This window comes from Wyeomyia smithii, chromosome 3 (assembly GCF_029784165.1).
Source record: "Wyeomyia smithii strain HCP4-BCI-WySm-NY-G18 chromosome 3, ASM2978416v1, whole genome shotgun sequence".
In the NCBI taxonomy this organism is placed as follows: domain Eukaryota; kingdom Metazoa; phylum Arthropoda; class Insecta; order Diptera; family Culicidae; genus Wyeomyia; species Wyeomyia smithii.
In genome coordinates, this window is record NC_073696.1 from 204,983,784 (window position 1) to 205,000,480 (window position 16,697).

At 38.2% G+C, this 16,697-nt stretch overlaps 1 protein-coding gene across 3 annotated transcripts in view; it reads right to left on the bottom strand.

Annotated features, from left to right (window-relative positions):
• Positions 1-7,001: 7,001 nt before the first annotated feature.
• The window catches only part of LOC129726844 (ataxin-2 homolog), a 37,372-nt gene continuing 27,676 nt past the window's right edge, over positions 7,002-16,697 (bottom strand). Inside the window, exons 3-6 of one of the 3 annotated variants that reach the window (XM_055683991.1) lie at positions 13,380-15,613; positions 12,952-13,157; positions 12,084-12,167; positions 7,002-10,825 (exon numbers count right to left, since the gene is read on the bottom strand). In XM_055683991.1, coding sequence (XP_055539966.1) covers positions 10,362-10,825; positions 12,084-12,167; positions 12,952-13,157; positions 13,380-15,613 — 2,988 coding nt within the window. In that variant the 3' untranslated portion in view covers positions 7,002-10,361. Of the gene's footprint in view, positions 10,826-12,083; positions 12,168-12,951; positions 13,173-13,379; positions 15,614-16,697 lie in introns of all 3 variants that reach the window. The other 2 variants (XM_055683989.1, XM_055683992.1) reach the window with 2 other exon arrangements.

Consider the following 16,697-nt stretch of genomic DNA (forward strand, 5'->3'; position numbering starts at 1 on the left):
CGAAATAATAAGTGTCGTAATGAAGTCAAGTCCATTACGCAGTGCGGTAATCGAGTTGTATAAACAAGGAAAGCGTCCAGTAAGTATCGCTTGTATGGTGAAAATGCCTATACAAACCATTAGAGACGCTATAAAACGATATAATGAGCAGGGAGATTTAGAGGACCGTTCAGGGAGAGTCAGAAAAAGAACCGGTAGGACCTCTGGAAACCGGATAATTATTCGTCACCGGATTAACCGTGATTCTAGAAGGTCAATTCGAAAAATGGCAAAATCATTGAAAATTGACCCGAAATCTGTACGAAATATTCTTTACAAGGATTTAGGATTACGTTGTTACAAATTTTAAAAAAAATCATTATCTAAATGACAGGATAAAAGAAAACCGAAAATCGAAGATTCTGTTAGAAGAATTTATGGAAGGACGCCATCGCACAATTTTATTCACCGATGAGAAAATTTTTACTGTGGAACAATTTCATAACCACCAAAATGACCGTCAGCTCTTGCTTAAACGCTCTTCTAAGCGTAACGAACGTAGCTCGATAGCATCATCCAGTTTCGGTGATGGTTTGGGCGGGAATTACGGCTACCGGTACAACCTCCTTAATATTCATTGAAAAGGGTGTAAAAATCGATCAGTTTGTTTACGAAGAGCTTTCAACCGACACAGTAGCGCCTTGGGCACGTGTACATTTCGGTAAAACTAAATAGACAATACAACAAGATTGTGCTCCCTAAATAATTTTCCTAAACGGTTGAAGGCGTGCGTTGAAGCCAAAGGTGGACATTTCGAGTCCGTGATGTAAATATTACAAACCATGCTAATGTATCTACATTTTGTATAAATATGTTGTTGTTTAATATTGAAAGAATAAAGTTATGACTAAAACATTGAACACGGATAATTTTTCCTCACCCTGTATACTTGTACCACAAAGATGGTGAAATTAGTCTCGTGAGGGTGGTGGCAACTACGATAACCATTAAATTTTATGATATTCAAAAGAATTGATGAATCCAACCTCGTAACCCTTCGTTGCGCGCACTGTTATATTTTGAACAAAACTCTGTGTAATTTTTCATATAAAAATACTGCTAGTCATGGCATGAGTAACGCTATGTTAATGAGATATGTTTAAATTTAATAACAATAAATTTCATTTTAAATGTTTCTTGAACCACCCTAGTAAAAAATATATTAATCACCCTAATGAAAATCAAGTTAAAGATACCTAATGAACCTTCAAATAATTTGCATCTAGTTTGGAATGAGTTGTGAAAATAACCAAAGCCAGTTTTAGAATATTCCCGATTAAACCTTCGGTTGCTCAGAAAACGGCTGAGTCGATTTTCGACCAAATTTGGTTTTTTACGAGATCTCGATGTTTTATGTATTTTGAAGTTATTTGGCAATGAAAATTTTCTATTTTCCCAATTTCATGTACTCCCTTGGTAGATTTTCGAGGATCAAAAAATCACGAGCGCTTTGAGGCACCCCTAAATCATGTCCGATTGGGTGACATTTTGCATTTTTCACCCTGTTAAAATGGGTATGGTAACAACATCACATGTCTTAAGCCTGTAGTACTCTTTGTCTAATGGTCAAATATTTGACCTTCTGACATAATGGTCAAATTTATTTGACATCATGGTTGTTGTTTGTCCGTGTTTGCCCCATGTTGAAATTGAAGAGTGACAAATAATTATCTTTGACCAAATTTTTATCTGTCAAAAAGTGACAAATATTTGACGCTCGGTCAAAGAGTGTACTACAGGCTTTACACTTTATTATTTTATTAGTTACACCGAAGAAAAATGTTCTATTCCTTCTCTTCGTTGCTGTCTCAATAAAATTAACAAATAAGACGTCTGTGTATAACTTTTTATTTAAAGTAGATTTTCTTTTGTACAACGATGAACATATCAAAATACCGCAGAAAACAAAAGTTCAAAAGGCTGCTTCAAAGTGGAAAGAAGCTATATACAAAAAATGCGACACGATACTACAAGCTGCAAGTCACACCTGCGATGCTTCGAAAGATGTACTTTTTTCGTTAATTGCACAAATAAAAACGACTTTATTGTGCACAACGTTTTTTTTTCAACAATATAATGGTTATCACCTCCAACTAAAACAATTGAAAAAAAAAATAAATAAATAAATAAACCAAGATGTATATCTCAAATTAATCACTAATGTCACAACTCCATGTTTTCCAACTTGTCCAGCGTCCTTGCTAACACCTCTAATAGAATAGGTTGCCTTATCAATTTTCTAATAATTTATTTTTTAATTATTATGTATATCTCGAAGTAATTTTAGTGGTTTCACACTTTTAGTTCTAGTGCTGTCCACTGGTAGCGTTACATTATATGTTTCCATTGTTTGAAATATTTCGTTCTTGGTGGTTCAGTTCCGGAGGATGAAATAGCTGAATTGAAATCAATGCGGATTGAAACCAACATTCCAACATTATTGTGGGCGAATTAACAAAGGTTCTTGTCTTGACTAATGTTCTGTTATATCCGTTATATTTAAGTTTAAAAAGTTTGATGTTACTGCGCTAGTGCATTAGATGATCAGAACTAGCTATAATATGAACCTTTACTGCAGGCCTGTCCAACCTCCAACCTTTTTGACACGCGGGCCAAATTTCACAATCTAGTCGGGCCAAAATTTTGAAAACTTCCAAATTTCAGCTAATTTTTAGATTATGTACAAATATATGTTAAAATATCATGCTGGTTAACTTTGATTTTAATTTACAAGCAGTCCGGTTTAGATTGAAAAGCCAAGGGTGATACCAGTTGAAGCTTACCATGATAAAAGTAAACTTATAAGCAACAGCCATAACAAACAGGGAAAACAAACAATGTTTTTTTGAAATTTTTCTCATGGTCAGTCTTGTCCAGTCACTCATCATTGTGCATTTATCAACACATAAATTGCATTGTAGTTGTCTTGAGTATGCCAAGACTGCTCATGGTAAAACAGGATTTATATTAATTGTTGTAAGATTTTAAAATTACATGAGCTTGGAGAATCAATGAGAAACTTGAAACCGAAATCCGCAAACATGATTCTAAATTTTCGTCTGATGGAGATAAACGACAACTATTTGTTTTACTGCCTCCATTCTTTTGAAGTCGTTCTTCATTTTTAAAATTTCGATACGGATTGAAAGCTTCAACACACTCAAAACAGGATGTCATTACTCGCTAAATAAGTTTAAATCATGCAAAGATGTTTTGTATCATAACAAATTCCAATCCGAATACATCAACACGTGGGCCAAATGTGAAACGTGTTTCAAAACTTAACGCGGGCCGCGAGAAAAGAAGACGAGGGCCGGATGTGGCCCGCGGGCCGTACGTTGGACAGCCCTGCTTTACAGGATATCTTACAAATTGTTTCAGGTCCTACTTGAAACTTCTTTTTGTTTATGGCCGCATCCAAATTTTACAAACAAACCGACTCGAACAAATTATAAAAGGTTATATTCATTTTTGGATAAGCAAAACATTTGGCCGGATTAATAATTGCATGGGGAGCTTCGTAGCTGCAAGGTTACATAGTAAATGGACAACAAAATTAGAAGCAAAAAAGCGGCGCTATCTTACATCTGTTTTCATTAGGTTCTAACAGTAGGTTAACAAGTTGTTTAGTGATGAGGGTTGTTTCGAACTTTTCGAAAAACCACAGACAAGCTGACGTGCCACTTGATGACGATTTCATCGACCAGAAAAATAACGATAATTTTTAAATTTAGCTGTGCGCAATAATTCCGCTAGTGTCGCTATAAGCAAGCGTGAACATTCATTATCAAAGACAAAAACCGTCACTAATGCTGCTGGTTTTATTTTAGCAAGCGTGCACACCCATTAGCAAATACAAAAACCGTTTTACGAAAATAAGTTAGTAGGCAATAAGCACACATGGTGGCGTATGAGTGTAACGTTCCGAATAAGGACAAAGATTTTTTAGGATTATTGTTCGAAGAGACACGTTTGTTTGTCTGTAGAAAAACCTTTACAACAGACAGACGTCCAAGCAAGAACAACATTGATCAAAATTTCCGTGTAAATTTTCAAAGTAAATTGCGTTATAAATCACTTGTACACTAGCGCCGCCTGGTGACCTTATCGCTACAATACATTTTTTTCGCTGGTGCACGAGGGTGGCGGTACTGGTAGCGCTATCTGGTTACGGTTTGCTACTACAAAAAACTTTACACAAGTTTGGAACTCAGCTTGGACGTCTGTCTGCGCCTTTACCTTCGAGCATAGACTAAAGAGACATAGATATCCAAGTTGGGCTTCGCTGCATATAATCTCAAGGCAACATCATAAACTTGCCATCTGTAGGCCGTTGGGTGAACTAAATCATATCCACTCGGAAAAATATTATGGTACTCCTTATCATTTCAGTGGTGAGCTTGACCAGATTCTCACACCCAGAAAAATATCATGTTACTTTCAATCAGATTTGTACGGCGGTTTTCACTCGACTTTACAATATAATCTAGATGATTTGTAATTTCAATTTATTACAACAAAACTGCAAAGAAACCTCGCGTAATTTTACAAATTAGCATGAGTCACAAAATGTAAAAATATCATAGATACTCTCATCGAATTTTCGGAGGTGACAAAAAGAAAAAAGAGCTTCACATTCACTTAAATTATTTTAACATTGTTTATGTTGTACTTGACGTTCGTGAATATTGACGAAATAAGTTATGCTATGCTTTGCTCCTCGTTGTAAGTGAATTTTGAGGATATTAGGAGACGTATATAACAACGATTTTTAACGCAGTAATGTAAAACCTTAGTTAAAAATAGCGTTTAGCGGTATTCACCAAAATATATGTTGCATCGTTTTTAAATAGAACTTAAAAGAATGAGTGAAAATTTCCAAATTTGAGTTTCTCATTTCTTTGCAAATATTATTAAATCGATTTAAACATTCAAGCAAGGAATAATGAAATTGATAATGAATGAGATCACAAACAATAATCTGCAACGGAAGCTACAAACCGAATAGGAGAACATTCTACAGCATTATTTGACGGCTGAGGCAGAATTATTAACCCAATCAGTTCCGCAAAGGGATTAAAGCTGTAAAACTTTACACAAGTTTGGAACTCAGCTTGGACGTCTGTCTGCGCCTTCACCTTCGAGCATAGACTAAAGAGACATAGATATCCATAGTGGTTCTCAATCGATTATTAAAATTGGTACAAACAACAAATGAGTTATGCTAATGATGACTAGAGCAAGATATATAAGATATAATCACCTGACTTCATACATTTTGCTCGCAACACCTTTATAACGGTGCCATCTGATGACCTCAAAACTGTGATTATTAGCAAAATCAATTTATCATGCTCAATCCGCTAGATGAAAACGAAAACAAGGTAGCAATACCGTATAAGGATATTGAAAATTAGATGACAGGACCATACAATGATATTAAAAAACATGCTTCACCTTTCACCACCTTGTCATCACCAAATTAACAGTATACAAATTAGTTCAATTTTCGTTCACGCGCAACGAAACTCGTGACCGCTGCATACTGCAAGAGTAACGTATTGTGTACTAGTCATCTTTGGTTATGCTTAAAAACATATTGTTGAAACGACTATGAACGATTAGTCATACTATCTTTAGAATAAATAATTCATATCATGGTCATCTCATACATTGACATTAATTATAGTCCTGTTGTAATAAATTATTGTTATTATCTAGACCATATAGATTAGTCTGTTAAAAACACCGCACAAAACCAAGCCTGAAAAGATAGCAATTACCTTAATATTTTTCTGTGTGTGCTCATTAAATGTAGTTCACCCAACCGCCATCATACTCGGAGGGGCGCCACATTTTTGTTCCCCGTATTGTTGGTTGAGTTGGATATCTATGTTTCAATAATCTAAGCTTCGAGACATCAAATTAGTCTATGTTCATGGAAGCATTAATTGACTTGTTGGGACGGGGAAGCTGTCATTTTTTTTTGATTCTGCTGTAGAGAATCTTGCAGTAAATGGTGTCTATTCATGTTGTCTGAGGAATTGGCTCATTGTTCTCGTAAATTTGCTTTTGAAAAAATTTTTATCCATTTTTTACCACTAAACAATAAAATAATAACGGTTACCTTACCGCGTATTTTAAAATTGTCCAACATTTCATCTATTCAACCACATATTGGTTATTTTTATTCATCATGTGGTTATGCTGTTATTATCGTTTGAAATCTGATGGAACATTTGCCAGTTTCATATTGTTGATTGCGACAAATTTTCTCGCGAAAAATTCTTGTAGAAGTGCGCGGTTACGTCCAATCGCGGTAATATCTTCTACCAAAAGTGCGGAAATTGAATTTGCGCACTTTTTGTAGAAGACACCAACATGATTGGTTATACCCGAGCACTTCTACGGCGTTTTTCATGCACCTTGCGAGATAAATTCTCCCGCAATCAACAATATCCAATTGTACAGAATGTACCCGGGTACAGAAATAGACGAAGTCTGTTGAAAAAATCACTTTTTTCTACGATGAATCGGGCTCATGCATCCATTGATTAGAACTTTTGTTATAAAAAGGATTCTTACCTGTTTTTTCGTCAATAATTTCTTTAGTACAGTAGTGTCTTGAGGATGGCAAAGCTGACTCAGTTCTGAACGTGAATTCATATTTGATCTTCTTTCTTACTTATGTTGTTATCGGTCGTCATGGGCAACTCTAAGTGAGTAAACTATCCTAGAACGTCATTTAGGCTAACGTGCTGTACTAGGTGCTCAGGGCCTCGCATTGATTGCTGTAAATATCACATTATTGAGGAGGTAACCAGTGATTAAAAACAAACTTACCACAAAATCAAACCCTGTCACCAATCCGTAAATACAAGGTTCACCTAAATTCTGCTCGATCAATATAGCCTTGACAGTATTGATTTGGAAAAATTTCGGCACTAACCAAGTTTGCGCTATTTCTGGTTCGGTTTGTTTAGCGTTTTTTTTTGTTTTATTTTTAGATTTGTTTTCTATGTCACTTAAAATAATGATGTTTTAATCATAAAAACAATTTTTTTGTTCCTTGAATTTATGTAATCCCCAAGCGAAACATTGTGCCACCTTTAGTGTGGTTCAATTTTTATAGGGGATATTGATCTTTTCGAAGTTCAAGGAACGCTATAGGCAAACAAAAAACAGAATAACAAAAAATATTTTCCTTTTTCTCACATGTGTTTTTTTACTCGCGATACTGTTGCACAACAATGATCTTTTGTTCGCTTTTTGTTTTTCCTTAGACTTGATTTTTGAAAATACAATGATGTTCACAAATGATGTTAAGGCGAAGACTTCTTGAATCTTTTAGTATCTCTCTCAACATTTTTTTCTTTATAACTTCTTCCACATCACTTGTGAAATAAAAATCTGTGCACGATCTGCAAATCGATTTTGAACAAAAAAATAAAACATAAATTTTCTGATAGAAAGCATTGTTTACCAACTATTGAAGACTATTATCTAATGCAGAGTTTTTCACGCATTCCCCTCATCATCTTTTGGGTGTTTTTTTTCGTAACGACCAGTTCCCGGTGAACTTGTCGTTCGATGCAATATGTACGTTCACAGTACTGCTAATTCATTCTGCGGAGTTGATTTGTGTCATCTGGCTAACCTATGTCGGACCTTTTTAAAAGCTGTGGCGGTTTTCGAGTTTCAAATTATTTTACGATTTACGAAAATCTATCGCTTGTGTGATGAGTGCTGATGTGTTAAAACACGTTTGCGATCAAAAATCGAGTTTTGAAGATATGAAGAAACCAAATTTTTGGTGTAAAAATCAAACTCAAAAATTCTACGCTCCGAACCGTCAGACACACGCTGGCCAAATTGATGTTTGTCTGTTTTAATATATACTTCTATTTCTCCTCTTTCACCGTCACATTTTAAGTTTACCTTCGTTTGGTTTTCGCTATGCTATCTTTTGATTAACATGTTTAACATGTTTCACGTGTGCTCCACTTTAGAAGTTGAATTCGCTCCTCTGCTGTCAACTTTTTCATGTATTCGTTTTAGCACCGATTATTGTGACAATTTCCTTCTTTCATTTTCCTCGATCTCACTTCGAGTCACTCGCCGTTTGCGAGTGCATTGTGTTTGTTAGTATTTCTTTTGGCTAGTTATTCTTCTCATAATAAGTTACAATTGGTTTATTGGCTAAAGTAATTCGATTTGCTCTTGTTCTGTTTTTATTTGATCTCTCGATCGCCGTGACTTTCGACGCGTTCACACGATCTGTGCTAGTTTTCTTCATTTGTCTATACAAATGCATCATTACATTTCAACGTATTATGAATTTCTTAAGCACACTCATGCCATTCTGTGGGAACTCAAACTTCAATAGAAAAGCGGCCTTACACTGTGGGCACGTTCCACGCATTCCTTTTTACTCGGCTTATCTCACTAGTGTAACTCATTATCTAACGTGCTTTTTCTTACAGTTGTTGCATAGTTCGCTTGTTTGCGAATATAAGAAAACTTTGAGTCCGATGCAATTCATTTTTTAGAAATGCATGCTTTTCCATGTAAAATCACGCTAGCGATATTTCGAACCAGTTTGGGAATTCATTATATCTTTTCTACATTTCGGCGAACGTTGGCACGTGAAAATAGATTATTATAACAAAACTGAGGTTTTAGTGGCACCGCATGTTGTTCAACAAACAAACGAATTGAAAATCGTCACAAGTTATGTACAAATTTATCAACAGTCAGTACAACAGTCTGCGAAAATTTAAAAATTTCTACTGAACAATTAATAGACGACATTTCACATTGTAACATAAGAAAGCTCAGAGACATGCAAATGTATTTGTAGCAAACTGAAAAAAGAATGCTGCAAAATTGCAAATTTTAACATTTGCCCAAATCGATAAGCCTTCGGGGTCACAACTAACGCTAGTATCAATAAGCCATGATTACCGAATAATCTCTTTGCGAAAAACAAAAGTAAACAGGACTACTAATGCTACCACATTTGCCAGAATAATAGAAAAGCAATTTAATATTAACCTGTCCGTAATTTAGTTTTTATAAATCGAAGAAAAAACGCAGAGTGTTTATTTGCGAGAAATATACTAAATATTTGTGGTGCAGAGATTCTCAATTAATGTGGGTGTGTTGAACATGTTTACAGACGTCGATTTGACCGTTTTAATCCGTTTATGAGTGGAAAAGAAATACCATTTTTGTGCCCGTTTAGCATATTACAAACTTTATCTTCGACAAATTTAGTTATCGGTGGAAAATTTAAACTACCTAAAAAATCTGCCTCAATTCCAACGTTCGCCAGCTTGCAATTATTCTTATCGATTACAAAAAGATTGTTTCACAAAATAAATTAACCAAGTATATTCATTCACTGCTGTAAAAACAAGATAACAAAATGTTCGCTAGTATATTCCAGACTTGATTTTTTTTTCCAACGAGCGTATCTAGTTATCCTCAGGTTACCATGTCCCGGATCTGTCTGCTATTCTCTAAACGGATATTTCAACGATATTGAACAGGCAATATCTTTGCTAGTTTTCACTTTACTCCTCAACTGTAAACGACTTTTGATTTGATCTACTATTTTAGTAATTGCTGCGTGCGCATTTTTGCTAGCCGGTACCAGCTAACGCGTCGCTGCTTTACTTATATTTCACGTGCGTTTGTTTTCCTCTCTCACATACATCCCATTAACACTTTTATTCACTGCTTATTCTTGGTAGTTTTAAAATAAAATGTAGCGCGCCTTCCTACTTGTTACCACCGATCCCGCTTTCGTTCATTTCTAATGTACATGTCGTTATAGCTACTCTAGTTTAGTGTACTAACGTATTTTGCGCCGCAAAACAATCAAACAACTGAAAGTAGTCTAGTAGATAGTAGTGACTCTCTTCCATTCCCTGACCATCGGAAACAGCAATTCTACATGCAGCTTTCATCTCACACACCAACCTAAGCGCATATCAGTGTTCGTTCTTCAACGTAAGTCAGTTTCTCTGCTCGCCTCTAATCGGTACAAGTGAAACAGATGACACATCAAAAAACTTAAAATGCAGCCAATGACTTCTTTTTCAGAATCTTCAGTTCTTAATAGACTTTCTACCGTAGGGTGAGTAGCTGCTCTGGTGGATACTGGTGGTTACCGTGGCCACCGTACTGTGCTGTGGGTGATGATGGTGCTGTTGCGTATGTTGGTGCTGATGTTGATAGTGCTGGTGATGATGTATATGAGGATGGTGGCTATTATTACTGCTGGCAGCGACTGCGGCGGCGGTGGCGTTGAATTTATGCTACTGAGCGGATGGATGCTGCGCAACGTGCATTAAGTGTAAATTCTGTTGATGGTGGTTCTGCTGTGGCGCCCCAGGGGTCATATTCGGGTATACCGTAGGCATGATCTGGGGCGGTGCAGCCACAATAGGACACATCATTGGATAGTGCGGGGGTTGCTGCTGGTGCGCTGGGGCGTACGTTGGAGGACCCCCGGCAGCGGGTGATGGTTGCGGCCCCGGATGATATTGCTGATGCGGTTGTCCAGGCGAGGGCGTTGTCGATGGCGGAGTTGGTGCCAAATATTGTAGCTGAGTTGGTTGTGGAGTTTCGTGATAGATTCGATATGATTGGAATGGCGGGGCCTGGAAATGCTGTGGATGAATCGTTGGCGGATAAGGCGGGAACATTTGAATTGGTGCCGGAGCCAGTAGCGGCTGCCCAGTGGCCGCAGCGACTTGAATTTGAGACGCGGCAACGGGAACTACAATGAAAGAAAAAAAAAAGTTACTCTGTGTTATTCCCGTTGAGCTAGTTTTATTATTATTCAGATAAGTGTAGCCATCAAAACAGTTTGACGCAATTCAATTCAGCAAGACTGAGCTAGAGAATTAAAAACAGGGCGTCAAGTAATATGGGATACAATGTTTGTTAACAGTAAGTGAATATTCTACTTGTTTTAATGAAATGAATTTCTAATCGTAGTTTCTTGAAAAATTATTTTAAGATTCAATGATACTTTATGAAGTATTAAAATACGGACCATGTTGAGAAAGCTTAATTTCGAGCAGGATAAGTTCATCAATTGTATGATATATGGGGAATGACCGGCCTGCGGAGTGTCAGTATATCCGAGATATGACTAAATATAGGGTTAACTTCGAGTTACGATGCTGGATTACACGGTACCCAAAACCAATTTTTGATTTCATCAAGAATTGGTAAGACAGATATAAAATGCTAAAGATGGATCGAGCATAACAACTGTCTGTATTGTTGCACCCCAAAAAATACGGAGTTCTAATTTGGAAGCGTGATGTAGTTCGATATAAAAACATTATAATCTAAACACGGAATTCGTGTTGAATTTTTTAAGGTAAACAGTCATAATTTGCAAAAAATCTGAAATTTACCGTTATACAATTTTTTATTCTGAAACGGTACAAAAAGAACTACTCCTCAAATAGGCTTATTCAGCCATATTTGAAAAGTCCGTCTGAAGGGTACTTTTTAATTTTGGAAGTTGATCTTCTGTTTATTTGAACCATACTTTGCTGTTAACTATTAATTTTAAAGACAATAACATGACAAGCGCTACAATTTTACTAGCTTTCTCTCAGTCTCTTATAGACGATATTCGAACATTGTTGTTAGACCAGAATTGTACCTCCCGACCTACTGGAAAGTGATGAAAATATATTAATCATATTAGTTAACTGTAAAGCTTTAAACTCATCATTAGTGAGTAACCGTGGATCGTATTTGTTTTTAGTGCTTCATTAACCCATTTGAATTCGTTTGCTCATTTTTTGCATTCCAAAACAAACACAAATTAATCGAAAATTTTCATTGGAACTATTTACTTTCAATTTTCGTAAAAGGTACGAACTGTATTATTGTTCGGGCTCTAGAATTGATCCCAAACTTTTTTATCCCTCATTATACCATCCATTATATGATGAGAGAAAATATACGATTAGTTGTAAGTCATGGATTTAGTTCTTGGCGGAGATGATACATACTATTATCAATGCATTTGTACCAGATTTGAGGTTTCGCCCAAACCTTGCTCTCTGATGTCCAACTTTGAGAAGGTGATGATGAACCTAGTTGGGTGTAAAGAAAACTATGTTTTAATTTTAACGGCCACATTGGCGGTGGTTTAGTGGATTCAGGAATTGCCGATCGTTACATGCGTGGTTAGAAGAAAGAAGTGTTTCGAAATTACCTTTCATTGTGTTTGTTTTTTTTTTTAATTTTCTTTGAAAACACATTTCAGATGATTGAAGTGTTTTTAGAATGCTCAAAATATTTCTCACTGACAAAAACATAACATGCGGTTGTGTACACATTGTCCACTGAATTTGTATAAATAAATATCACAGAAACGCTCACAAACCAACCAAACAGTTTGATGAAGCGATGCCAACAGAGTAGTAGATATAATCAGTTTAGAAATTGGAGTATTGGAGTAACTTCAAGTAGCATTTTCATCGAAAAATGCTAACATACACAATTAGTAGTTCAGTCTGTTGATTTTGTTGTACACGATTCTCCTCCGTTGACAGATTTTTGCATGCAGTTTCTTGTATGAGCTAACGATTTCACACGCAACATTAAAAAAATAGTTATACCTTAGACCCATTGCGGAACATTTCAACAAAAAAGCCGTTTACAATTAAGAAAGGAGAACGAACTTGCACAGTTAAGTGGAGTTTTGCATATGAGTGCCCTGGTATTTAATTGAGTAGAATAGAAAAAAAAAGGTTTTTCTTTTTCTTGAAGACCACAGTTTGACGACCACAAGAAACGCTCACACAGAGAAACTATGACCAAGAATCCAACAAAACAAAAAACAAAAAAAACGTTTAGTTATCCTCAGACCGTTACCTTTCCGGATGCGCGTCGGTTGGCCAGCGTGTGGGTGTTGCTGCGTCGGCTGGAATGCGGTCTGCGGCGATGGCATTACGTAGGACATAATGATTGGCTGCGGGGCCACATGTTGCTGGCCCGGGTAGGCACTTTGCTGCGGCTGGGGTTGCGGTTGCTGCTGCTGTTGGGCCATCACTGGTCCCGGCGTTTGTGGAGTGTGAGGGCTAGAAGACGTGTGACTTTTAGAAAAAATAATTACGAGAAAATTGATTAGTACTTGGATGAGGTCCCTGTTTGCGTGCGGATGATATTTGTTAGTATTAACGGGTACAAGCGATAGGCGGCCGACACCATTGGGATTGGTAGAAGAGTATTGAAATGATTTTTTTACATCGGAAAGCACCCACTTCCACAATAAAACAAAAAAAAAGGTATATAATACTTACCGTGACGGGTTTGGAGTGCTGGGACTACGTGGGGTGAAAGGTTTCGCCGCTGGATTCAGCGTGAAAGTCTTCTTCGGAGCAACCTTTGCCGTACCGTCAGTATTGGTAGCGCCAGCACCACCACTGCTGTCAACCACTGATGTACTATTTTGACCAGTTCCACTGCTAGAATTGTTACCAGCAACGCTGCCGTTGCTACTGCTAGTTGATGTGTTGATCTGGTTAGGAAGTCCGCTATGTACAGTGGATTGAACTGTTTGCGGCGGGGAGGATGATGTCGCCTGATGTTGCTGCTGTTGGGTTTGCTGTTGTTGTTGGGACTGCTGTTGTGGAGGGGGCTGAGATTGGGGCTGTTGCTGCTGCTGCTGGGGCTGCTGAGATTGCATTATATGCTGTGGGGGCTGGTGTTGATGTACCATACTGGAAGGTGTTTGAGAGGATTGATTCTGCTGCTGTTGTTGTTGATGTGGTACATGATCTACAACGGAGTGTTTTTGAACTTGGGACAGAGGAGGAGAGGATTCCATAGGAGGTTGGTTAGGTGATGAATGATCTTGTTGTTGTTGTTGCTGTTGCTGCTGCATTTGTTGAACATTGTGTTGCGGAGGTGGTTGTTGATGCACATTTTGCATCGGTGGCTGCTGCTGGGGCGGGGCCAATTTGAAGTCTTGCCCGAATTTACGCAGATTGTCAACATCCATATCACGCGATCGTACTACTACTTGTCGTTGAGGTTGCGGTGGCGGTTGCTGCATTTGTTGTTGCTGCTGGGGAGGAGCAGGACCGGTGGCAACACCAATTATGGGTGGTGGAAGGACAACATGATGCGGTTGCATTACCACCTGTGTCTGAATTTGCTGTTGCTGCTGATCTGCAGTGACCACTGTGGGCGGCGGAATGTGCGTGGCCACAGCGTGATGTGGATGAGTGACATGCATTGGGGGTTTACCCATGGACTGCATCTGTCCTGGGGGCATCTGCTGGGGACCGAGCGAGGGTGGTGGCTCATTATAGTTTACCGTCGCAGCATTCGGATATTGCCGCGTAGCGCGTTGAGGCAATGGTTTAGAACTACTATTTACATTCATGTTACTACTGTTCGACATATCTCCTCTTCCGTCGCCGTTCATTTTGTTCATGTTATTGTTACTATTTACAACCGACGGTTGGTTGTGTTGCTGCGGCACTGGCTGTTGTTGCTGCTGTGGTTGCTGCTGTTGATGGGGCTGATGTTGAACATGCCCATACGGCGATGGATTAGTATGCATTCCATATTGAGACCCATGAGGGTTTGGTTGCTGCATTCCTCCACTATGCTGATTGCTGGGTGGTTGCGGCTGTTGAGGTTGAGCTTGTGCCTGTTGTAATTGTTGCTGTTGCTGCTGCTGTTGTTGCTGTTGTGAAGCCATTGACATATTAGGATAACTGTTTTTGTGGGGTGGCGCCTGAGGGCTCGGGGGCTGTTGTTGCTGTTGTTGCTGCTGCTGCTGCTGGGGAGGTCCACCGTTATTGGTTATTGGTGGCGGAGTGCTCCGAACAGTCAACTTGCCAGCCTGACCCGGTTTGCGCTTTGCGGGCACGATGTATTTAGCATTCGATGGCATCACTGAGCTATTACTGTTGTTTTTATCGTTCATACTATTAGAACTTTGTGCTGGCGAAAGAGTGCTCGCAGACGACGGCTGTGGACTGGAGTTAGACGGCCGAGATACAGCTGCGAAAGCCGATTCTTCGTCACCGTTTTCTAAGTCGATACGATCTTTGTACACCGGATTATTCTCTATTTCATTGGCAATTCGTTCTGCTTCTGTTTCCTGTGCCTTAAAATCATCCGAATCTTTCTTCTGTATCTGCACCGTGTATCCGGAAAGCGACTGATCGAACGTTGATTGTACACCGTAAATCGTTTCGTTCTTGTGGAACATATCATTCACGTCCCATCCGTTGGCATTGGCGTCGAGTTCCAAGTTGAATTCGCAGTCGCCATTCAGAGTGCCACTTTCGTCCCACGGTTCAAGTTCGCGTTCCTCCGGTCGGCCGTTGCCGTTGCAACGAGAAATGGCGGTATCGGTCTTAAATGTGTCTCTGGTAGCGTAATCTAAGTCAACATCTTTGGCAGCAATACTGACGATGTCGCTAGGCTTGAATATGAGCCGGTCGACTACCGAGTCTACGATAATTTTGCTGTCGTTATCTGGGCCGACCTCAATGCGATGTGCCATTTCCAGCACAACCTGTTGGGAAGCAAACAGAGGAATTAGCGTTTGAATAATGTTCTTTCTAAAAACACAGATGTTAAAATTGCTTTTGTCTTCCTTTTGAAAAGGTATACCGTGTAAAAACTGAAGTTATAAATGAGGCAAAATGGGCTCGAATGTTGTGTATCACTGAACTGTGTGTACGCAACGCTCGCCAATTTCACTCGCTTTTTCTTAGTGATGATGGCCCCGATGATCCCGACAATCTAAGTGTTGAATAAAATTCTAGTTTCTGATAGTTTAGTTCGCTTTTGAATTTGATTGATATCGGACCTAAATTATAAATATATGTATAGCACATATATGGGCGTCGTTGTATGAAATATACCTCTTAGAAGAAAGGCAAAAAAAAAAATAAAAACTTAATAGCACAAACCCAGAACCAAGTTTTTTTTTAATTTGGGATCCCGAACAATTTTAAATTTATCGAAAGTCCATCGGTTTTGTCTTCTCTTGCCACTTTTTTTCTCAAATTTGTATGGGAAAACCTACTTTTTTGTATTTTTTTCGTGGAAAATCAGGTTAATTTGCTAAATGTTCCTCCATGATTTATCATTTTATGTTTATTTATCACAAGGTAAAGCAAAGCCTTGGTGCTACATTCCGATTCGAAACTCGACCTTCTGTTTATTATACACAGACTTCGCAGCCAACTGTTAAGTGTACAGGACAATTGCGGGGCTAGCGCTATGATACTACCAACATCAACAGTCTCTCCCGAGCCAAGACTCGAACCTACTCGAACTGGCTTGTTAGGCCAGCATCGTACATTGAGACCAGCTGGGATTTATTTATCACATTACATAGAAAAAACGGCGTTTATATCTTTTCTTGAGACTTTATGTGATGAAAAAATTACGCAAAAAAGTCTATCCACTCCCAATCGGATATTACGATTTAAGTGTGTTTTACAGAGTTTTAGTTTGAATTCTGAATAAATTTCTCGAATGTAAACAATGTGTCTAACTGTCATTTGGTGCTCTTGAAGTTTTCGTGCTTAAAATTTCATGTTCGTGTGGACTTATCACTGCGACCAAAGACCTTTGATCTATTGTGATTT